At 35.9% G+C, this 18,574-nt stretch overlaps 1 protein-coding gene and 1 pseudogene across 4 annotated transcripts in view; both read left to right on the top strand.

The window, feature by feature from the left end:
* Window positions 1-18,574, top strand: part of MIS18BP1 (MIS18 binding protein 1) — a 41,348-nt gene that overhangs the window by 20,562 nt on the left and 2,212 nt on the right. For all 3 annotated transcript variants that reach the window (XM_081117107.1, XM_081117105.1, XM_081117106.1), the window contains 6 exons: window positions 128-227; window positions 2,161-3,007; window positions 9,009-9,184; window positions 9,790-9,950; window positions 12,095-12,243; window positions 17,051-17,138. In XM_081117107.1, coding sequence (XP_080973233.1) covers window positions 128-227; window positions 2,161-3,007; window positions 9,009-9,184; window positions 9,790-9,950; window positions 12,095-12,243; window positions 17,051-17,138 — 1,521 coding nt within the window. The remainder of the gene's footprint in view (window positions 1-127; window positions 228-2,160; window positions 3,008-9,008; window positions 9,185-9,789; window positions 9,951-12,094; window positions 12,244-17,050; window positions 17,139-18,574) is intronic.
* LOC308547215 (ran-specific GTPase-activating protein pseudogene) lies at window positions 14,976-15,669 on the top strand (annotated as a pseudogene). The gene has a single exon. The product of its transcript is annotated as a ran-specific GTPase-activating protein pseudogene (transcript).

Below are 18,574 nucleotides of genomic sequence, written 5' to 3'. Positions count from 1 at the left end.
GCTAATGAAATTTGTAGAACTATAAATACCTAGAAATTTGTATACTTTATTCATACTGTGAACATTTTTGTGGTCATATTTATAGGTAGTACTTGTTATAATAAAAACTTATCTTTTGATTTTGAAGGAATTGATTGGAAAAAAGGAACATAAAAAGTTATCTTCAAAGAAACTCAAAAATTGTGAAAGAACAACAAATAAAAAGCTAATTAAAAGTCAGAAGCAAGGTAACATCCTTATTACGTTATTTTATAATAAGTAGAAAGCTACTATTTGAAATTTTTTAATATAATAAAAGTGATTTCATAAATTTTCAAATCTAAAATGGTAGACCAGCTGTTTTAATGGTTATTAAATATTCGATGGTGTTTTGGGTTTTTTTGTTTTTTTTTAACAGAAGATGATTTACAAAATAAAAGAATTCATTACTTTAAATACCAGATTTACTTCTAGGTTTGCCTCCTTTAATCTAGGTGGCTTTAATAATTTTGTTTAAATCACAAAATATACATTATTTTAAATATGCTTCTAGTAATATTTAAAGACACAATCCTTTTATAAAATTGTTCATAAGCCATAATTTAATTTTGTGTAAGTGTGGATTTTCAGAGTGATTTCATTGAAATCCTGGATTCCAGAATGTATAGAACTTTTTCTCTGTGCATTAGGAAGTTTAAAGTTTCATGCTGAGTTAAATCTATCAGCTTAATGGCAATTTTTCTATTTAGTTCTTCTTATAAATGAGAAGTGAAAGTGGAGGACATTTATAAGTGTGCAAAAAAGTAGACTGGAGAGCAATACTACTACTACCAACTTTATATGACTTAGGTAAAAGAATCCAGAATAGGTTGAATCTTTATTTAGATTATTTAGTGAAATTAATTAAAAATGTTTTGCTCAAAATTAGAAAGTTTAAAATTTTTAAATTGCCAGTTGAACATTTGATTCATATTATTATGAGGAATTAGAAAACATCTTACTCATAATGTGAAAAGATATCTAATTCCATTGAGAAGTCTTGTGGAAACTTTCTTGATTTTTATTAGTGCCACTTCATGAATTATAATTTAGAAGCTTCTTTTCTTTTTGTTATTCATCTTTTAAATGTCACATAATATGTGTAGGTTGTTGCCAGTATTGTTTGTGTGATAATTTACAGTTTGTGTCTATAATTACAACTGGATAATTTAAAGTTAGAAACTAAATTAGTTTGGCTTCTGGTTTCTTAAGTTTCAGAGGATTTCTCTTATTTACTTTGCTTTCTTTAACTAGTGGCACAGTATAGTAAAGGCTCTCCAGTTCCATTCTGGTTGTTTTCCCACGATGATTCATAGAGTTTTTGGGTATTCAGCAAAAGCGAGTCTTGATGGCTGCCGTCAGGGGTGAGAATGAGGCCATGCAAGCGGAGCTCCATGTTCTCCGAATTCTCTCCTTAACAAATCCAGCTTCTGTTTCATATATTACATACCTAATAAGGTTTTAGCAACCCAGCAAATACTTATTTAGCATCTACTGCATATGTGAAAGACTCTGAACTCCAGCCAAAAACAAATTTTAAAAATAAGATTAAGTTATTAAGTGTCTTCTTCAGTCTAGTTGAAAGATAAGACAAGTATAATTATATGCAGGGCATATTATCAAACATGGCATTGTTTTAAAATGTTCTGGAAATTTGAAAGCGCTTTCATTCAGTTGAGGAAATCAGGACAAAGTTTGTGGCCTAGGTAGGTTAGAGTATAAAACTGAAGCAGGTAGTGATTTGGTTTGTAAATGAGTGAAGGAAACTTTCCAAGCAGAGTGAAGGTTCAGGATTAAGAAAATGTGAGAAATGGTGGCCTCACAAACAGAGACTGTGGTTCAGGTATGAGTGTAGTGAGAGGTTAGAACTTACTGAAGGCCAGGTAGGGGAGCTTATATGCACACTTAGTAGACTGTGAGAAGTCATAGACAAGTTGGTATAAAAAAAAAAACAGTATGTTTACAATTGAAGGGTCAGTGATCTAAACAGACCGGTGCTTCAGGAAGATTAATATGACAGTAGTGTGGACAGTGGAGTTTGTTGGGGGGAAGACAGTGTATTTTGTTTGTGAAAATAGTTTTATATTTTGTTTGTAGCTAATTTGAGATTTTGATCTTTGGTTTTATCTTATGAAATTAAAGAGCAAACCGAAGAATCGAAGGTATCCATTGATATTATCATCTCAGGAAAATCACCTTTCTCAGACAAAGAAAGAAAATGTATGGCTGCTAATCAGAAGGAAGTTTATATTGTACTAACACCGCTTAAATCTAAAAATGTGATAGAGCAAAAATGCATGAAGTATAATGTGTCCTCTGGTACCATTAAAGCAGTAACAGATTTTATAGTGCCAAAGCATCAAAAAGAAAGTGAATCAGACATAAATGAAACTACATGTCCAATCAGTAAGCCCAGAAAGACTTTGAAAAATGCATTTGAGTGTGATGTGAGTAATAAAAGTGAAAACAAGGAAGACTGCATTGAACGTGATATACTCACTGTCAACCAGAAAATAAAAATACCTGGTTTGAAAAAGAAACAGTCAGTCACCTCGGGGTTTAAGAAAAATACAAGGTTGTTATCAAAATTGAAGAAAATTGAAAAAAATCAAGTAACACATCAAAGTTTGTCTGTTGACGAGAGTGAAACCAAAAAGATTAGAACAAAAGCTGGAAATGTTAAGAAAACCACAGAAAGAAATACCAAAGAAACAGTAGTTCACCAGAGAAAAGGCGGAAGGAATTCCACAAGGGAAATCTCAGTAATTTCTGAATCTGAAACTGAAGAAAGTGAAACTGAATTTCATATTAAAAAAAAGAAAGCTAGATGTTCTGCTAAAAATAATTCTGAGAAATCTGATATTAGAAATGACTTTCCAGTTATTGACAAAATGGGATCTGATAAGACAAAGAAGCATTCCTTAGAATGTTTACCTGATTTAATTCAGGAGGATGAATGGAATGAGAAGGAATTACAGAAGCTTCACTGGTAAGTAGATTTGACTCTGAAATATCTACAGTGGCCACAAAATAGTTGAAGAAAACTCCAATGAGGGACTCATTTAATGATTTCTAGTCATTAAAATGGAATATGTCATCCGAAAGCACATGGAGAGAAATTACAATTTATACAGAGAATGGAGGGAAAATATAAATAACTGCCAACTAGATGGTATTTTGTGGCTGTCTATACAGTATACATATGAGGAAAATAAAAGTGAGCTTTTCTTGATTCACATTTAATATTGCAAACACATCCTCCCCCTGCCTACCCATCTACCAAAGAAAGGTAACTATGTGAGGGGATGGATGCATTGATTGTGGTGATCATTTCACAGTGTATATGTATATCAAATGATCATGTGTAGACTTTAAATATGTGTAACTTATCAGTTATACCTCAATAAAGCTGGGAAATATATTTCAACACAGACAAATGCTCTCTCACAGCTTCACATTTTAAGAAATACTTTATAATTAAATTACCATTATAAAACCTTCAAATTTATATAGATTATTTAATTGTGTTTCTCCCCAACCCCCAATTTATAGAAAAGAAAATAGTCTCAGATATTAAGTGATTTTTCCAAAGTTTCATTGTTACTGCTGCTTATAAGACCTGGATTTGGCTACATAGACTTGACAAGCAGCATCAGTAGTCTACTAGTATTAGAAGCCAGATCATAGTTGAGCAGTGAAGAGTGAATGGGATAATAAAGACAGTTTAGGTGGACAACAAAGGAGTTTGGCAGTGATGGGGAATAGAAAAGCGTACGTAATAGAAGAGAGTGTGAAGGGAAGACGTGTGGTTGCTTGTTTGATTTGTAAAGGACTCATGCCAGAGTATGGTGGTTTGCTGATGGAAATGAGCTAGTAGAAAGGAAGGAAGTATGATTGATAGAAGAGAGAAGGATGACATGGAAACATACTGCTTTCAGTGTTCCACTCCCTTGTATACTCCTGAACCGTGTAACATTTGGAATTCATTCTTGAAACTCTTCTTACAGCATCTCTGCACCATATTCTTCCTTTTTCAGTTGCCTAAATGTACCTTCTCTTTCTTGAGGCATAGAAGGTAATCTTCATTCTTATTCTTCAGAGATTTTGGTTTGGCCACTTTCTTGCTTCTCAGTGATCTTTTCCTCCTAGATTTCTAACTTCCTTCTATGTACAGGGACTTCCAAATCTTTATTTTTGGTCCTGAATGCTTATATTTAGGTTTGTATTTTCCTTTGCCTGCTGGAAATCTCTACGTAAGTCTCACCTATATCTCTATATCAAAAATCAGACTTATTTCTCCTACCTGTACACTGCCTGACATTCCTATTTCTGAAAATATAATTCTTTCAGTCAACTAAGTTTAAACTCTTTGTCATTATTAATTTTTCAAAACTTTAATTAGTTCCCAAGGAGCTATAGATCTTTCTCACAGGGTCATTTTTCATCTGCACCCTTTTTCTTGAGACTACTCTTTTTCAGATTTTTAATGCCTTTTGCCTGAACTATGGAAGTAGCTTTATTATTTGTATTTTGTTCTTTTCATCTGTGTAACCTTTTATACATCTCCAGATTAGTCTTAATGTATAGTTGTGATTCTGACAGATCAAAAACCTTCATTGCATTATTACTAATCTTCAAATTGTATAGATTTTTCTGCCTTACATCTCCAGATTAGTCTTAATGTATAGTTGTGATTCTGACAGATCAAAAACCTTCATTGCATTATTACTAATCTTCAAATTGTATAGATTTTTCTGCCTTGCATTGACAGCATATAATATATTGACCTCAATTATTCTTTTCAGCTGTATTCCCCATCATTTCCTTATAATAAAGGTTCTCAACCTTTGCTGTATATTTAGATAATCTAAAGAGATTTTTTAATGCTTGAACTGCAGTTCCCAGTAAGATGGAGTAAGCCCACTCCACTCTTGCTTCTGTGCCGCTATAAAACCAAGACAGAATGCATACAGCAGCTTTTTGTTGACTCAGGTAAATAGTAGCAGGTCACTTGGGGAAGACAAAAATTTAAGTACTACCAAACTGGCAGTGAATTTCCAGTTTTTCACTTGATATCACCCAAGCTAAACTCAAGGCTGCCTAACACCTGGATGTGGGCACTGGGGTACGACAGGGTTAGGAGAAGAAAGGGGACTACTAATGCTCAGAAACAGTAGGGGAAATGCCCCAGTTCTCTTTCTTTCTTTTCTTTTTTTAATACATTTTTATTGATTTCAGAGGGAAAGGGAAAGGGAGAGAGAGAGAGAGAAATATCATTGATGAGAGTCAGTGATCAGCTGCCTCCTGCACGCCCCCCTACTGGAAATCGAGCCCACAACTTGGGTATGGTGCCCTGACTGGGAATCGAACCATGACCTCTTTGGTTCATGAGTCGACACCAGCCAGGCCAGTTCTCTTTCTTTTTTTCCTTTCTTTTATACCCCAGTTCCATGCAGTCCTGCAGGGATGAAAATCACAGCAGCAGCTGGGGCCCACACATACCTAAAACTCTGAAAGTGGGGAACCTTCCTCTCCAGTAAGAGAAGTAGAGCTCTCAAGAGGGTGGGAAAAATCGTGTTGTGTTTTTCTCATTCTGTCCTCATCTTGGCACTGGAGAAAGATGCAATTGTAAGAAGTTTACAGCAAAGTTAGGTAACTAAAGCCCCCATCTTTCTCCCAGAGAAACAAAAGCAGAAACCCTAAGAAACCCAAAGTTGCAGAGAGGGAGAAGATAACCTTTTAAAGCTGTTTATGAACTTTTGGGCTCACCCCTGAGAAATCTAGAGTTGCTATACCAATACCTATGAAAGATTTCAGTGAGGAAAATTATGAGGAATAAAGAAGTACTTTACAAAATTATCAAGGATATAAAACAACTCAATGATACATCAACTGTTTAATAGACATTTATGGAACAGTCCACCCAGTAATGGGGCAGGGGGTTAATTCCAAGGGTGGGTAGAGCATCAAGATAGGACATCATGTTTACTGGGTCATAAATATTAAATTTAAAATAACTGAAGTCATACAAAGGGTGTTTGTTCTCTTACCATAACTGAATTAAATAACAAATCAATGAAAGATAACAGGAAATTTTCCAAGTGGTTGAAAATTTAACACACTGTAAAAGTCCACAGGTCAAAGAGGAAGTTTCAAGGGAACATATTCTGCACTGAACAAAAATGAAAATACATCAAAATCTGCAGTGTAAGCCCAGAAGTTCATAACTTTATGAGGTAGTTTTACTGAGCTCATCTCTTCTGATTTCTGTGGTACTTTCTGCATAAATTAATTGTTGCACATTCTTGAATGAATCTACTAAGTAATAAAACAGAAGAATTACTATTCCCTATAACAACTTGAATGAATTTCAAAGGTATTATGCTGAGTGAAAAGAGCCTGCTCTAAAGGCTACGTGTTATATGCTTCCATTTACTGTATATGAAATCCTGGAAGAGACAAACCAAAAAGAAAATAGATCAGGGGTTGGCAGTTGTTACAGTGGTGGGTGACAGCAAAACGGTAGGGATTTTTTTCAGAACTCTGACCTGCAGCCATTCCTTTTGAAATTTACCAAACTATAACTATGAACTGTTTTCATTCCTTAGCCACGTATCTTGTTTCCTCATCATCTTTTCTTGGCCAATATAGTTGCCTCATTTTCACCCGTTATATTTTTTATCCATCAAATTTTATCTCACGTCACCTCCTCCTTGTAACTTTTACATGTCATCATCTGTTTCTACCACAAACTCAGATATAATGCCTCTTTCTGAAAAATGCAAAGTATTGCCACCCTAGACCTACTAAATTGAAATCTTCAGGGGTAAAGTCTGACTCTGTTTATTTTACTCGTTTGCTTACTTGCTTGCTTGTATTTTTGCTATAAGCTCAACTGATTCTTTTTTTGAGAGAGAAACAGTTGATCATGATTGATCGGCTGCCTCCTGCACATGCCCCAACGGAAGATAAAACCCTCAACCTGGGTATGTGCCCTGACTGGGAATGGAACCGGCCACGTTTTGGTGTACAGGATGACACTCCAACCAATTGAGCCACACTGGCCAGGGCATTCCTCAAGTGACTCTTAGTTGCAGCCCACTGCTTTGTTTGCCACATCATGCTGATAAACTAGGAGGATAGACAGATATTTGGCAAAAATAACTAATCACTGTAAGAAAATTATGAGTGTGTATTAGAGAAATCTGATGGTGCAGATACTTGAACTGAGATCTAAAGGATAAATGAATTATTTAAGCCCAAGATTTATGATAAATATATTTTAAATAGGACAGTATGTAAAAGTAGAAAGGAAGAGCATATTTAGAAATACTGAAAGGCCAAAATGACTGGAGTACAGAAAGTGAGAGAACAGTACAGGATGAGACTAGACAGACAGACAAGGAACAATGTAGGTTGTATTAAGTATTTTGGTTTTTATGATAAGAATAATGAAGTGAGGTTTAAGTAGGACTGGAGTGACATGACTAAATCTGCCTTTTAAAATTATCTTGGAGGAGACGTTAATTACAAACTAGTTTCTTATTAAATGTATTAAGTATTTTCATGACAAAAGAGCCCTTTCAGGCATTTCTAGACTTGAAAATTACCTGTGTACACAAATAGGGAATCTTGAGCTCCTAAATCATTTTAGTGATTAATTATGCAAAAGAGTAGATCATTAACAGTTTTTAATACCCATAGTATTCTTTTCTGCATGCAGTGAATGGTATTTTGTAGTCAGCTGGTACCTGTTCACAGGAGCTGATTTCTTAAAATTTCAGGAATCCTACAAATTGTCATTTAAAAGTAAATAAATTTAGCCCTAGCCCGTGTGGCTCAGTGGTTAAGTGTTGGCCCACCTACCAAAGAGTCGAGGGTTCTATTCCCGATCAAGGGCACATACCTGGGTTGCAGATTCAATCCTCAGCCCCAGTCGGGGCATGTGCAGGAAGCAACCAATTGATGTGTCTCTCATCTCTCTCTCTCTAAAAATGGGAAAACTATCCTTATGTGAGGATTAACAGCAACAAAATTAAATTTATTAAAAACAGTAATACTCTAAACTCATTACTTCGTAGTTATTTCAGTACATTTTATTATGTATACCCTTAAGGTTCTTCACATCTGTTATACCTGTATGGTGAAGATTCTTTGTAGTCGTGTGCCATGGCACATTTCTTATTCCTCATTCAGTGACATCATGTTGGTAGGTTGAAATCAGCCACATTAGGGTTATTTACAATATGAAAATTTGCCAGCTCTGAAAAGAAGGACTTTTTAACCCCAGACAGCTGGTTGTTAAAAAATTTATCAGTACAACACTGCATAATATAAAATTTGTTCAGGGGGAGTGGTGGTGCGGTAATATGTGTACCAGGTTCTAAATAATAATTTACAAATGACCTTTTAGAATGTAACTCATTTGTTAAATTGGAGAACTACCTTATATTGACTTAGTTTTTTTTCTATTTCAATTTTCATTTCCCTTAAGTATTATATCTAAAATATTCTGTTCTATAAAATGTAATGCTATACTGAAAGCAAGCATAACACTTTTTAATAATTTAAAACCTGGAATGTATACAAACTAAGAGCTCATCTTCCAATATATTTAACACCAGTAATATTTGAGCAACAGTGTAGAAAAGTTAGTCATGCTGGAACCTCCCAAAAGATCACATCATTGACTAGTTGGACTTGGGAAGAAATGTCTTAAGACCGGGAATGATTTAAAAGATCGTTCAGATTAAAAAGATTAAACAAAATAGAATGCATCTACTAGATATGTTAAATTACATCTTCATATTTTAAGCAGTAGAATAAGTTATTGAGCGTAGGGAGTAGTATCTTCTTTCCAAATAGTTATCTAGAATGATTTTGGTAAAATTCCTTTAGTTCATTAAGTCTTATTGATTTAGTAGTACAAATTCAGGTTGTTTTTCTTTATTTGAATTTCTTATTCTTTAACTGGTTTTGATCTTCCATAGTGCTTTTACATCTTTTCCCAAGCACAAACCTGGTTTTTGGTCAGATGTAGCTATGGCTGTAGGTTCTCGATCTGCTGAAGAATGCCAGAGGAAATACATGGAAGATCCCCAAGGAAATGGATCCCAGAAACATGTTGCTAAGAAAAAGCCAGTCAATCCCAAAGGCCAAAAAAATGGTAACCTTTATAGTAAATATTTTTTTCCTAGTTATCAGTATCAATTTCTAATCACTCACTAGATATATTTTATATTTATCCATGTGTCTTACAGACATTTTCTTACAATTTTAATGCTAGAAAGAACTCTAAAGATCATTTGTTACTTTTTAATCTTACCCAGTTAATTCCATCAGCATTAGCCTCAGCAGCCTTGTGCTTTGAGTTTGTCCTTGGAAATCTGCAGTTGGATCCACAAATTTCAATATCTGGATTATTGTTCTAAGGGTCTAATTTAATTTCCGGTCACTTGGGTAGGGTACCCTAGTAATTCATAAGAAAACTCAGAATAAATTTCATTTTCATGGCCCCCAGGAGCAGAGAAGTCCTATTCTAAACTTTGGGGAATGTCCAGTATCCCTGTCCTAATTAAATGAGGTTTATATTTTAGAAAAATCAATAAATTAGTTATCGGTAAGAGGAGAGTGGAAGGTAACCTTCCTCACAAAATAGAGGCTGAATTTACTTAATATGAATACACAGTTTAGATTTTGTAAAGTTTGTTAACTTTAGAACAGTTACTCTAAATGACCAAATTCTTACCAAAATATTTTTCTGACTCTTAGGCAAGAGAGGTGATACAGATAAGAAGCAAACTATTAAGATAACTGCCAAAGTGGGAACTCTTAAGAGGAAGCAGCAGATGAGGGATTTCCTGGAACAGCTGCCAAAAGATGATCATGATGACTTTTTCAGCACAACACCTTCGCAGAAACAGAGAGTCCTGGTAAGAGTCTTGAATGCATGAAATCACTGTTTTCTTCATGTTTTTATCTTCATTTTTATATATGGTTAGTGTTCGTCCCTAATATTTAGGATGAGGATTGATAGTCTCCACAGACATGACTCAGGTGTAGTACAGGAAGCATTCTGCCAATGCATGCCATTCTCATTAGTGTCCAGAGTCTACCCTTCAGTGGGGTTCAAAGGGAATGTTTGTATAGAACCAAATAGAAAACCCAGAAATAGGCCAAATGTATATATTTAACATTTCATATGCAATGATGCAAACTTTTTTTTAAGTGATAAAAGATTATTACCTACTTACTGTATAGTAAAATCAGTGACAGCACGAGATTGACAGATTTGAATGTTTAAAAGAATTTTTATAGTATGAAAAATCATATAACTAAAAACTTCATGATTAGGATAAAATATTTGCAACAAATAAACAAAGCCAATAATATTTATGGTATAAAGAGCTCATTTAAATAATGTTGCTAGAATATAAAGTATCAAGATCACAGAAAAAAGTGGGCAAGAAAATTTCAAAAGGCTGAATGAACTGGTCATTTTACTGTGATCAAAGGAAAACAAAATAAATTATATGTAAGTATACCTTCTAGATTATAGAATCATTTTTAAAATAAGATAAAATATCCACTAACAAAAAGCAATGGAGATGTTGATACAGTCATACATCAGTGGATGTGGAGTTAAATCATACCGTTTGGAAAGTATTATGGCAACATATGAGAGCCATAAAGATTAATTCTACTCATAGGAGTCTATCCTAAAAAATTGAAAAGAAGCCACAAATCTTTACAAAGATATTCATTGCATGTTTATCTTTATATTGCAAAAAAAACCTAGAATCCATATATCCACTAAGAATATTCTCCATAAACATAGTGAAGTACAGTACAAATATTAAGTGCAAATTTGAGACTGTTTCTAGAACCTAAATATAAATGTTAAGAATATTAAGATGAAAGTAATGCTAAGATAGATGGATCTACACAGCTGGACTGTTAAGTGTAAAAATTGAGTTTTTTTATAAGGGTACTTTTTTCATCTCATTTTTTAATACTGTCAAGTCGTCTCCACTTTTTAAAGGCTACACAATGATTTAATAATTTAGTAACATCATTATCTGGGCCCCCTTTTGCCTACACAGATTATAAAGGGAAGTATTTTAAGGGAGCCATCTTAGGCTTACTGTGTTCTCTGTATAACAACATGGTCCTTTAGCGGTTGTACCCATTGTATTATTCCACCGTCATTTCAGTTAAAGATAATGAAATAGAGAAAGCAGTGAAGTAGTTCACTTTCTGTAGCATAAGTTTGCTTTCTCTGAGGTTTTAATATAAAGGTAAATAAAATCTTAAGAACTGAATTGTTTACTGGACATTTATACACATAAAAGTTTAATACTGCTGCCTGGCCAGCGTGGTTCAGTGGTTGAATGTCGACCTATGATCCAGGAGATTGAGGTTTGATTCCCGGTCATGTGCCCGGGCTGTGGGCTCTACCCCCAGTGGGGGGCATGTGGGAGGGAGCCAGTCAGTGACTCTCATCATTGATGTTTCTATCTCTCCCTCTCCCTTCCTCTCTCTGAAATCAGTAAAGACATATTTTTTTTAAAAAATTTAATATTGCTTGAGTTCATATTAAGTACCAAGCATAATAGTAAATGAATTACAGTTTTGTTTTGTCTACACAGAGGTCAGCAAACGATGGCCCATGGGCCAAATCTATCATACCACCTTTTTTGTAAGCACAATTTTATTGGAAAACAGACATAACCAGTGTTCACACATTGGCTGTAGCTGCCTCCAAGCTACAACAGCAGAGTCACGTAGTTGGGTAAGAGAATATATGGACCACAGAGGCAAAATATTTACTATCTGACTCTTTACAGAAAACATTTGCTGACACCTGGTCTATACAACTTTTAGAAACATATGTCATTGTCTCATTTTACACAACAGAAACTGAGTTTTTTAGAGGACAAGGCTCTCTTCTCTGCCTACTAATATTTTTCATTATCTCAGAAAATTATAAGGCAGAAAAAACATAGCCCTTCAAAAACATGTGATAATGAGTTTTATTATTAGAGGTGCCTGCTGATAATGAATATTTGCATTCTAGTTGCCGAATTTCCAGTTCGATCAAGAAGATGATGATATGCTGCCAAATATGGACAGAAATCCAACAACTCCATCCTCAGTTATCTTTCCATTGGCAAAAACTCCTCAGTGTCAGCATGTGAGTCCTGGAATGCTAGCCTCTATAAATAGGTAAATATTTATGCATGTGATACTGTCATTCTCTGCATCAGCATTTAATATTTCATGAGTTGAGGAGTAAATGTCAGTAATGAGAATAGTCATTATTTTTAAAAAAATCAAGAATAGTTCCTAGAAGTCAAGAATGGACAGTTTCAACAAGCAAAGGTGTTATTCAATAATGTTGGGACACAGCTCACACTTTACCTTAGGATAAATTCCAAATGGATCAAAGTTTTACATGTAAAAAATTAAACTATAAAGTATACCTAAAGTAACCTTGTAGAATTATTTTACAGTTTTAGATTAGTGAAGGTCTGACTATGATGCAAAACACAGAAGCCACTAACAAAAAGAATATAATGCACTATATTAAAAAAAAGTTTCATCTGGTACCAACCAACCATAAACAATCAAAAGACAACAAATAACAATTGTTGGAGAAGATACAGAGAAAAAGGAACCCTCGTACACTGCTGGTGGGAACATAAATTAGTATAGCTATTATGGAAAACAGTGTGGACCTTCCTCAAAAAATTAAGAATAGAGCTACCATATGACCCATCAATTCCTCTTCCTGGTATCTACCTGAAAAATTGAAAATACTTACTTGTAAAGATATAAGTACCCCTATATTCACTGCAGCGTTATTCGTGGTAGCCAGGACATGGAAACAACCCAAGTATCCTTTGCTGGATGAATTGGATAAAGAAGATGTGGTATATATATACAGTGGAATACTACTCTGTATAAGATGAAATACTGCCATTTGTGTCAACATGGATGGATCTTTTTATTTTTTTTATTTTTTAAATATATCTTTATTGATTTCAGAGAGAGAAAAGGAGAGGGAGAGAGAGAGAAACATCAATGATGAGAGAGTCATTGATCGAGCCCAAAACCCAGGCATGTGCCCTGACCAGGAATTGAACCCCAATCACCTGGATCCTAGGTTGATGCTCAACCACTGAGCCACGCCCAGCTGGGCTGGATGGATCTTTTTAAAAAAATATTTTTAGAGGAAGGGAGAGGGAGAGAGAAACATTGGTGTGAGAGCAGAACATTGATCAGCTGCCTCCTACACGACCCCCACTGGGGATCCAGCCTGCAACCTGGGCATGTGCCCTGACCAGGAATCAAACCAGCATCCTTTTGGTGCACAGGACGGCGCCCAACAAACTGAGCCACACCAGCCAGGGCTCCATGGGTGGATCTTGACTATCATGCTCATTGAAATAAGTCAGATGGAAAAGGACAAAGAATCATGATTTCACTCATCTGTGGGATATAAAATAGAAAGCAACAAATGAATGAACAAAACAAAGACTCAAGGACACAGACAACATTATGGTGGTTACTAGAGTGGGTGGAAGGGTCAAATAGATGGTGATGGGAGGAGACTAAACTTTGGGTGGTGAGCACACTGCAGTATACAGATGATGTATTATAATGACCACTTGAAACCTTTATAATCCTATTAACCAATATCATCCCAATATATTTAATATTTTAAAAAGACAAATGACAGTTTGAGAAAAGAATATGTGGAACTCATCCCGGAAAAAGGCTAATTTCCCTAATATAGCAGTCCTGCAGATTAGGAAAGCCATTCTCGTGAATTACTAGCAAGAAGGTAAATTAGTTCAATCTCTTCAGGCAGCAGTATTATCAGTATATATCAAAGTTATAAATGCGCATGCTCTTTAACCTAGCAATCCTACTTCTAGAATTGTGAATGTTCAGTTTATTCCTTGCAGTATTTATAATGGCAAAATACTGGAAGCATCTCAAATGTCCATCAATAAGGACTAATCAAGCCCTAGCCAGAGTGGCTCAGCAGTTAGTGTCGGCCCCTAAACCGAAGGGTTGAGGATTCAATTCCAGTCAAAGCCATGTACCTGGGTTACAGGTTCAGTTCCCGGCTGCAGTCAGTACATGAGATGTCAAGTAACTTCTGATACATTATATAGCTATAGAAATGAATGGGAAGTTCTTTATGTACTATTATGGTAAAATGTCCACAATATAATATGTAAAAAAAGTTATATACATTGAATTATGTTGCCATTTATATATAGGTTTGATATACATGAGTATGTATATGTATATACTTTTACATAATTGCTTTATTTCATTAAGTATCTCTGGAAGGATACATGAGAGACTGAAAACATTGATGATCCCTAGGGAGAGGAACTGAGATACCTTGGGAGACTTTGAATTTTGAACTATGTGAATATAGGAACTATCTGAAATATAAATAAAATTTATTTTTCTAGACTGAGGACTGCAAAAAAAAAAGTCATTGGTATTTTGATGGGGATTGCATTAAATCTTTATATTGCTTTGGGTAATATGCAAGAGTATGGTACACATTATATCTTAATACAGTCACACATTTACAAATTTCTACGTCATACCTTTTTTTAAAAAATGTCTTTATTGATTTCAGAGAGAGGAGGGGGGTGAGAGAAACATCAATGATGAGAGTCATTGATTGGCTGTTTCCTGCAGGCCCCCTACTGGGGATGGAGCCCACAACCCGGGTGTGTACCCTGACTGGAAATTGAACCTCGATCTCCTCATAGGTCTATGCTCAACCCCCAAGCCCTGCCTGCCAGGCTCTACACATCATACCTTTAAGGTTGCTCATGGGCGTTTCCCTGCTGCCGGGGTCAAGGGTCAGGGTTCCGGGTTCCGGTCCCTGGGCCGAGGGAACAGCGGGCGGGGTAGGCTCTAGCACCAGACTTGAGGAGCTAGGAGTAGCCACCTAAAGGCCCCAGAGCCAGCGAAGACCGAGCCAGCAGCACCGCCTTGGCCCTCCATGGCGGCCGTCAAAGACATCAATGAGGACCATGATACCTCCACTGAGAATGCAAACGAGTCCAACCACGACCCTCAGTTTGAGCCTATAGTTTCTCTTCCTGAGCAAGAAATTAAAACGCTGGAAGATGAAGAGCTTTTCAAAATGCAGGCAAAGTTGTTTCGATTTGCTTCAGAGAACAATCTCCCACAATGGAAGGAACGAGGCACCGGCGACGTGAAGCTCCTGAAGCATAAGGAAAAAGGGACCATCCGCCTCCTCGTGAGGAGGGCTAAGACCTGGAAAATATGCACCAACCACTATATCATGCCAATGATGGAGCTGAGGCCACACGCAGGCAGTGACAGTGCCTGGGTCTAGAACACCCACGCTGACTTCACTGACCAGCTCCAGAAGCCTTCAGGCCATTCGCTTCCAATGCTGAAAATGCACAGAAACTCAACACAAATTTTGAAGAATGCAGGAAAGAGATCGAAGAGAGATAAAAGAAAGGAGGATTGGGCAAAAACGATAATGCCAAGAAAGTGGCTGAAAAGCTAGAAGCTCTTTTGGTGAAGGACAGCAAGGAGTCCAAAGACGAGGAGACCACAGAGAAAGCTGAGGAGAAGCAGTAAGTCCTCTGCCCTTGTTTTCTGTTCCTTCCTTTCTTTTCCTTTTTTAAAATTTTGCCCTGTGCCGCCTTTTTGATTTTTTATTTGGCTCTGTTTTTACAAGGGACTTCATATATATAAAGAACTGAATTTAAAAAAAAAAAAAAAAAGGTTGCTCCCAAATAGTCATAAAGGAATGGATAATCAATCATATAGGACCTTGGAGCCAAGAGGAAGAATTAGAATTGGTGCTCAGCTAGTATTTACTGTCAAAAAATAACACACACAAAAAACTAGAAATTGTAGGGGGAAATGAGAATAACCATTCTGTTTAGCTGCAGTTTTCATCTATAAATTGAGGAAAGCATATTTGCTAGGAATGAGAAGATTAAGAGATAAGATATATCTCAAGGGGCGGGGGTTCAGCCAGGAAGAGATCAACCAAAGAACTCATATACATAACCAACACACACAGACAGTTGTATGGTGAAGGCCTGGGGTGGGGCAGGGGGTGGGAGAAGGGGCGTACAGGTTGGGGGGAATTGGGGACATTTGTAATACTGTCAACAATAAAATTTAAATAAATAAAAATTATAACGAGAAAGAGAGAAAGATAAGATAAAGCCCTGGCCAGTTTCACTCAGTGGTTAGTGTCAGGCCGTGCACCGAAGGGTTGCAGATTCGATTCCCTGTTCAAAGGCATGTACTTGGGTTGCAGGTTCAATCCCTAGTCCCAGTTGGGGCACTTGCAGAAGGCAAGCCAATAATGTGTCTCTCTCTCATTGATGTTCCTCTCTCCCTCCCTTCCCTCCTTCCTTCCTTCCTTTCTCTTTCTCCCTCCCCTCCCCCTTCCACACTCAAAAAATCAGTGGAAAAAATATCTTCGGATGAGGATTAACCAAAAAAAAAGAGAGAAGGTAAAAAGAAATGAGAACAAAACTTCATATATGTGCACTGAATTGAAGACTCAACACAGTTGGATGCTACAAATTAAGGGTTTTCATCACCTTAAATTTACCAACTTCAAAATTCAATCTGGATTAGGGAAGGAAGTGACCAGGAGAAAAGAGTGAAAGGTGTAACAAAGGGAATCTAGGGATAAGAAGTCTCAGTGAGTTTTGAAAAAGAGGCAGCAGCAAGATAGATTGGAAAGAGCACAAATGGGACAATGAAGAAGCAAAACCGTAATTTACTAGAATGTTCTTATTTGGTATTTCCATTTCCTTTAAATGTCTGAAGTTTTTTTTTCCATCTCTCAGGGCATACCATTGTCTTCTTAAAAACATTAGAGAAAACGCACTTTTTAAAGACTGAAACACAAATTAATTTTGTCAATTGTTGTTCAACCTGTGGATAAAAGGTATGATAGTTAATGTTGACTTGTAATTATTTTGTCTTCAAACAGGAATGATTGTGATAAATATGTTTTTCATATGCAAAAAAAACATAAAAATAAAGGCGGCATTGTCTGGGGCAATATCAAGAAAAAAACAGTAAGTATTTTTGTTCTTTGCATTGGATTTAGTAAATGCATACATATTGAACATATGGCAAATTGTGTAAGTTTTAAGCTATGTAAGAGACCTTACTTAGGTGCTTAAAGCCTAATACAAGTAAATGAGGCTGTGAATGAGGTAAGTACATAAGTGCCATAAATTACAGGTGGCAGTTGATAGACTAAAGCATTTGAGGAAAGTGAGAATGGTAAAAATTTTCATTTGAAGAGTCAGGTGTCAGGTAGGGTGGGAAAAGTACTTACAGGTCAGGGAAGGACATTTCAGGCAAGACACAAAAGCGTGTCTGTTTGGGGAATAATCTAGATTGAGTTATGATTGTCAATATAATAAGAAATTGCATCAAATCCCATGCATCTTCTTAATGTTTTTCAGATTCAGCTACTTAATTTATATATATAGATCAAGATTTAAAATGTAATTACAGAAAAAATTTTAACTCTAAGTTGCCTTAATAGTGATCTATATCCCTTTGATAAAAAATTGGGAGAATCCTTTATCCTCTTGAATTAATTTTTAAATTTTTAGTTTGATTTTAATTTGGATAATTTATATCCAGATAAATGTACAAGTATTCTGGAAAACTCATTCACCTCAAATTTCCTTAAAGTAAATAGCTAATTTTAGAGAATGATAGTTTATGGAGGTAGTAGAATGGGAAATGACTGCCTTATCCCCTGAAGGTATATTCCTTCTGACCAAATTATGGCCATCTCCTCCTCCCTTACCCATGTTGAAATTTATATTGTACACTTGCTAGAGTAAAATTTCTCTCAGAGAGTCTCTAAACTTTGGGATTACTTAATCACATCCATTCTTTGTGGGCTTCACTAGTCCATAGGAAATGATACCTCTGGTGACCTTGGTTGAAAATTAGCCTGGAGACTAAATTCTTCAAAAGAAATCTCTACTCCATAATTGAAAATGTAGGCAGACTCCCTCTTGGTGTTTCTCAGAGTCCCCTTTTCCAGTCCCACATTCCTTATGAAAATTAAATTTTGGTTTGTTGTAAAGGACCAGGAATCACCTTAACATGGTGAGAAAGACTTGCCTTCTAGTGCCTGTTTTGCCAGTAAGGAGTTGGGTTGCCTTGACAAGTGTTTGTCAAACTTTAATATGCATGAGAGTCACCTAGGGATCTTGTTAAATCCTAGATTCTGATCCAGTAGATTTGAGATTCTTTCTGCATTTCTAACAACCCCCAATCCAGGTGATGCCCCTGCTACTTATCCATGGATCATACTGAGTAGTAGCAAGACCCTAGTCCATTGTTCTCTGCAAAATGAGAAAAAGTTCATATGGATATATGTATAAGGACCCTTCCTATTAAAAATTTATTTCTCTGTACTTCTGACATAATGTCAACTACTTTTCTTTTTCTTAAAATATATCTGTATTGATTTCAGAGAGAGGAA

The sequence above is a fragment of the Miniopterus schreibersii genome, assembly GCF_964146895.1.
Source record: "Miniopterus schreibersii genome assembly, chromosome: 1".
NCBI classification, from domain to species: Eukaryota; Metazoa; Chordata; class Mammalia; order Chiroptera; family Miniopteridae; genus Miniopterus; species Miniopterus schreibersii.
The sequence above is the reverse complement of the archived record's forward strand: the minus strand, read 5'-3'. Positions and strand labels throughout refer to the sequence as shown.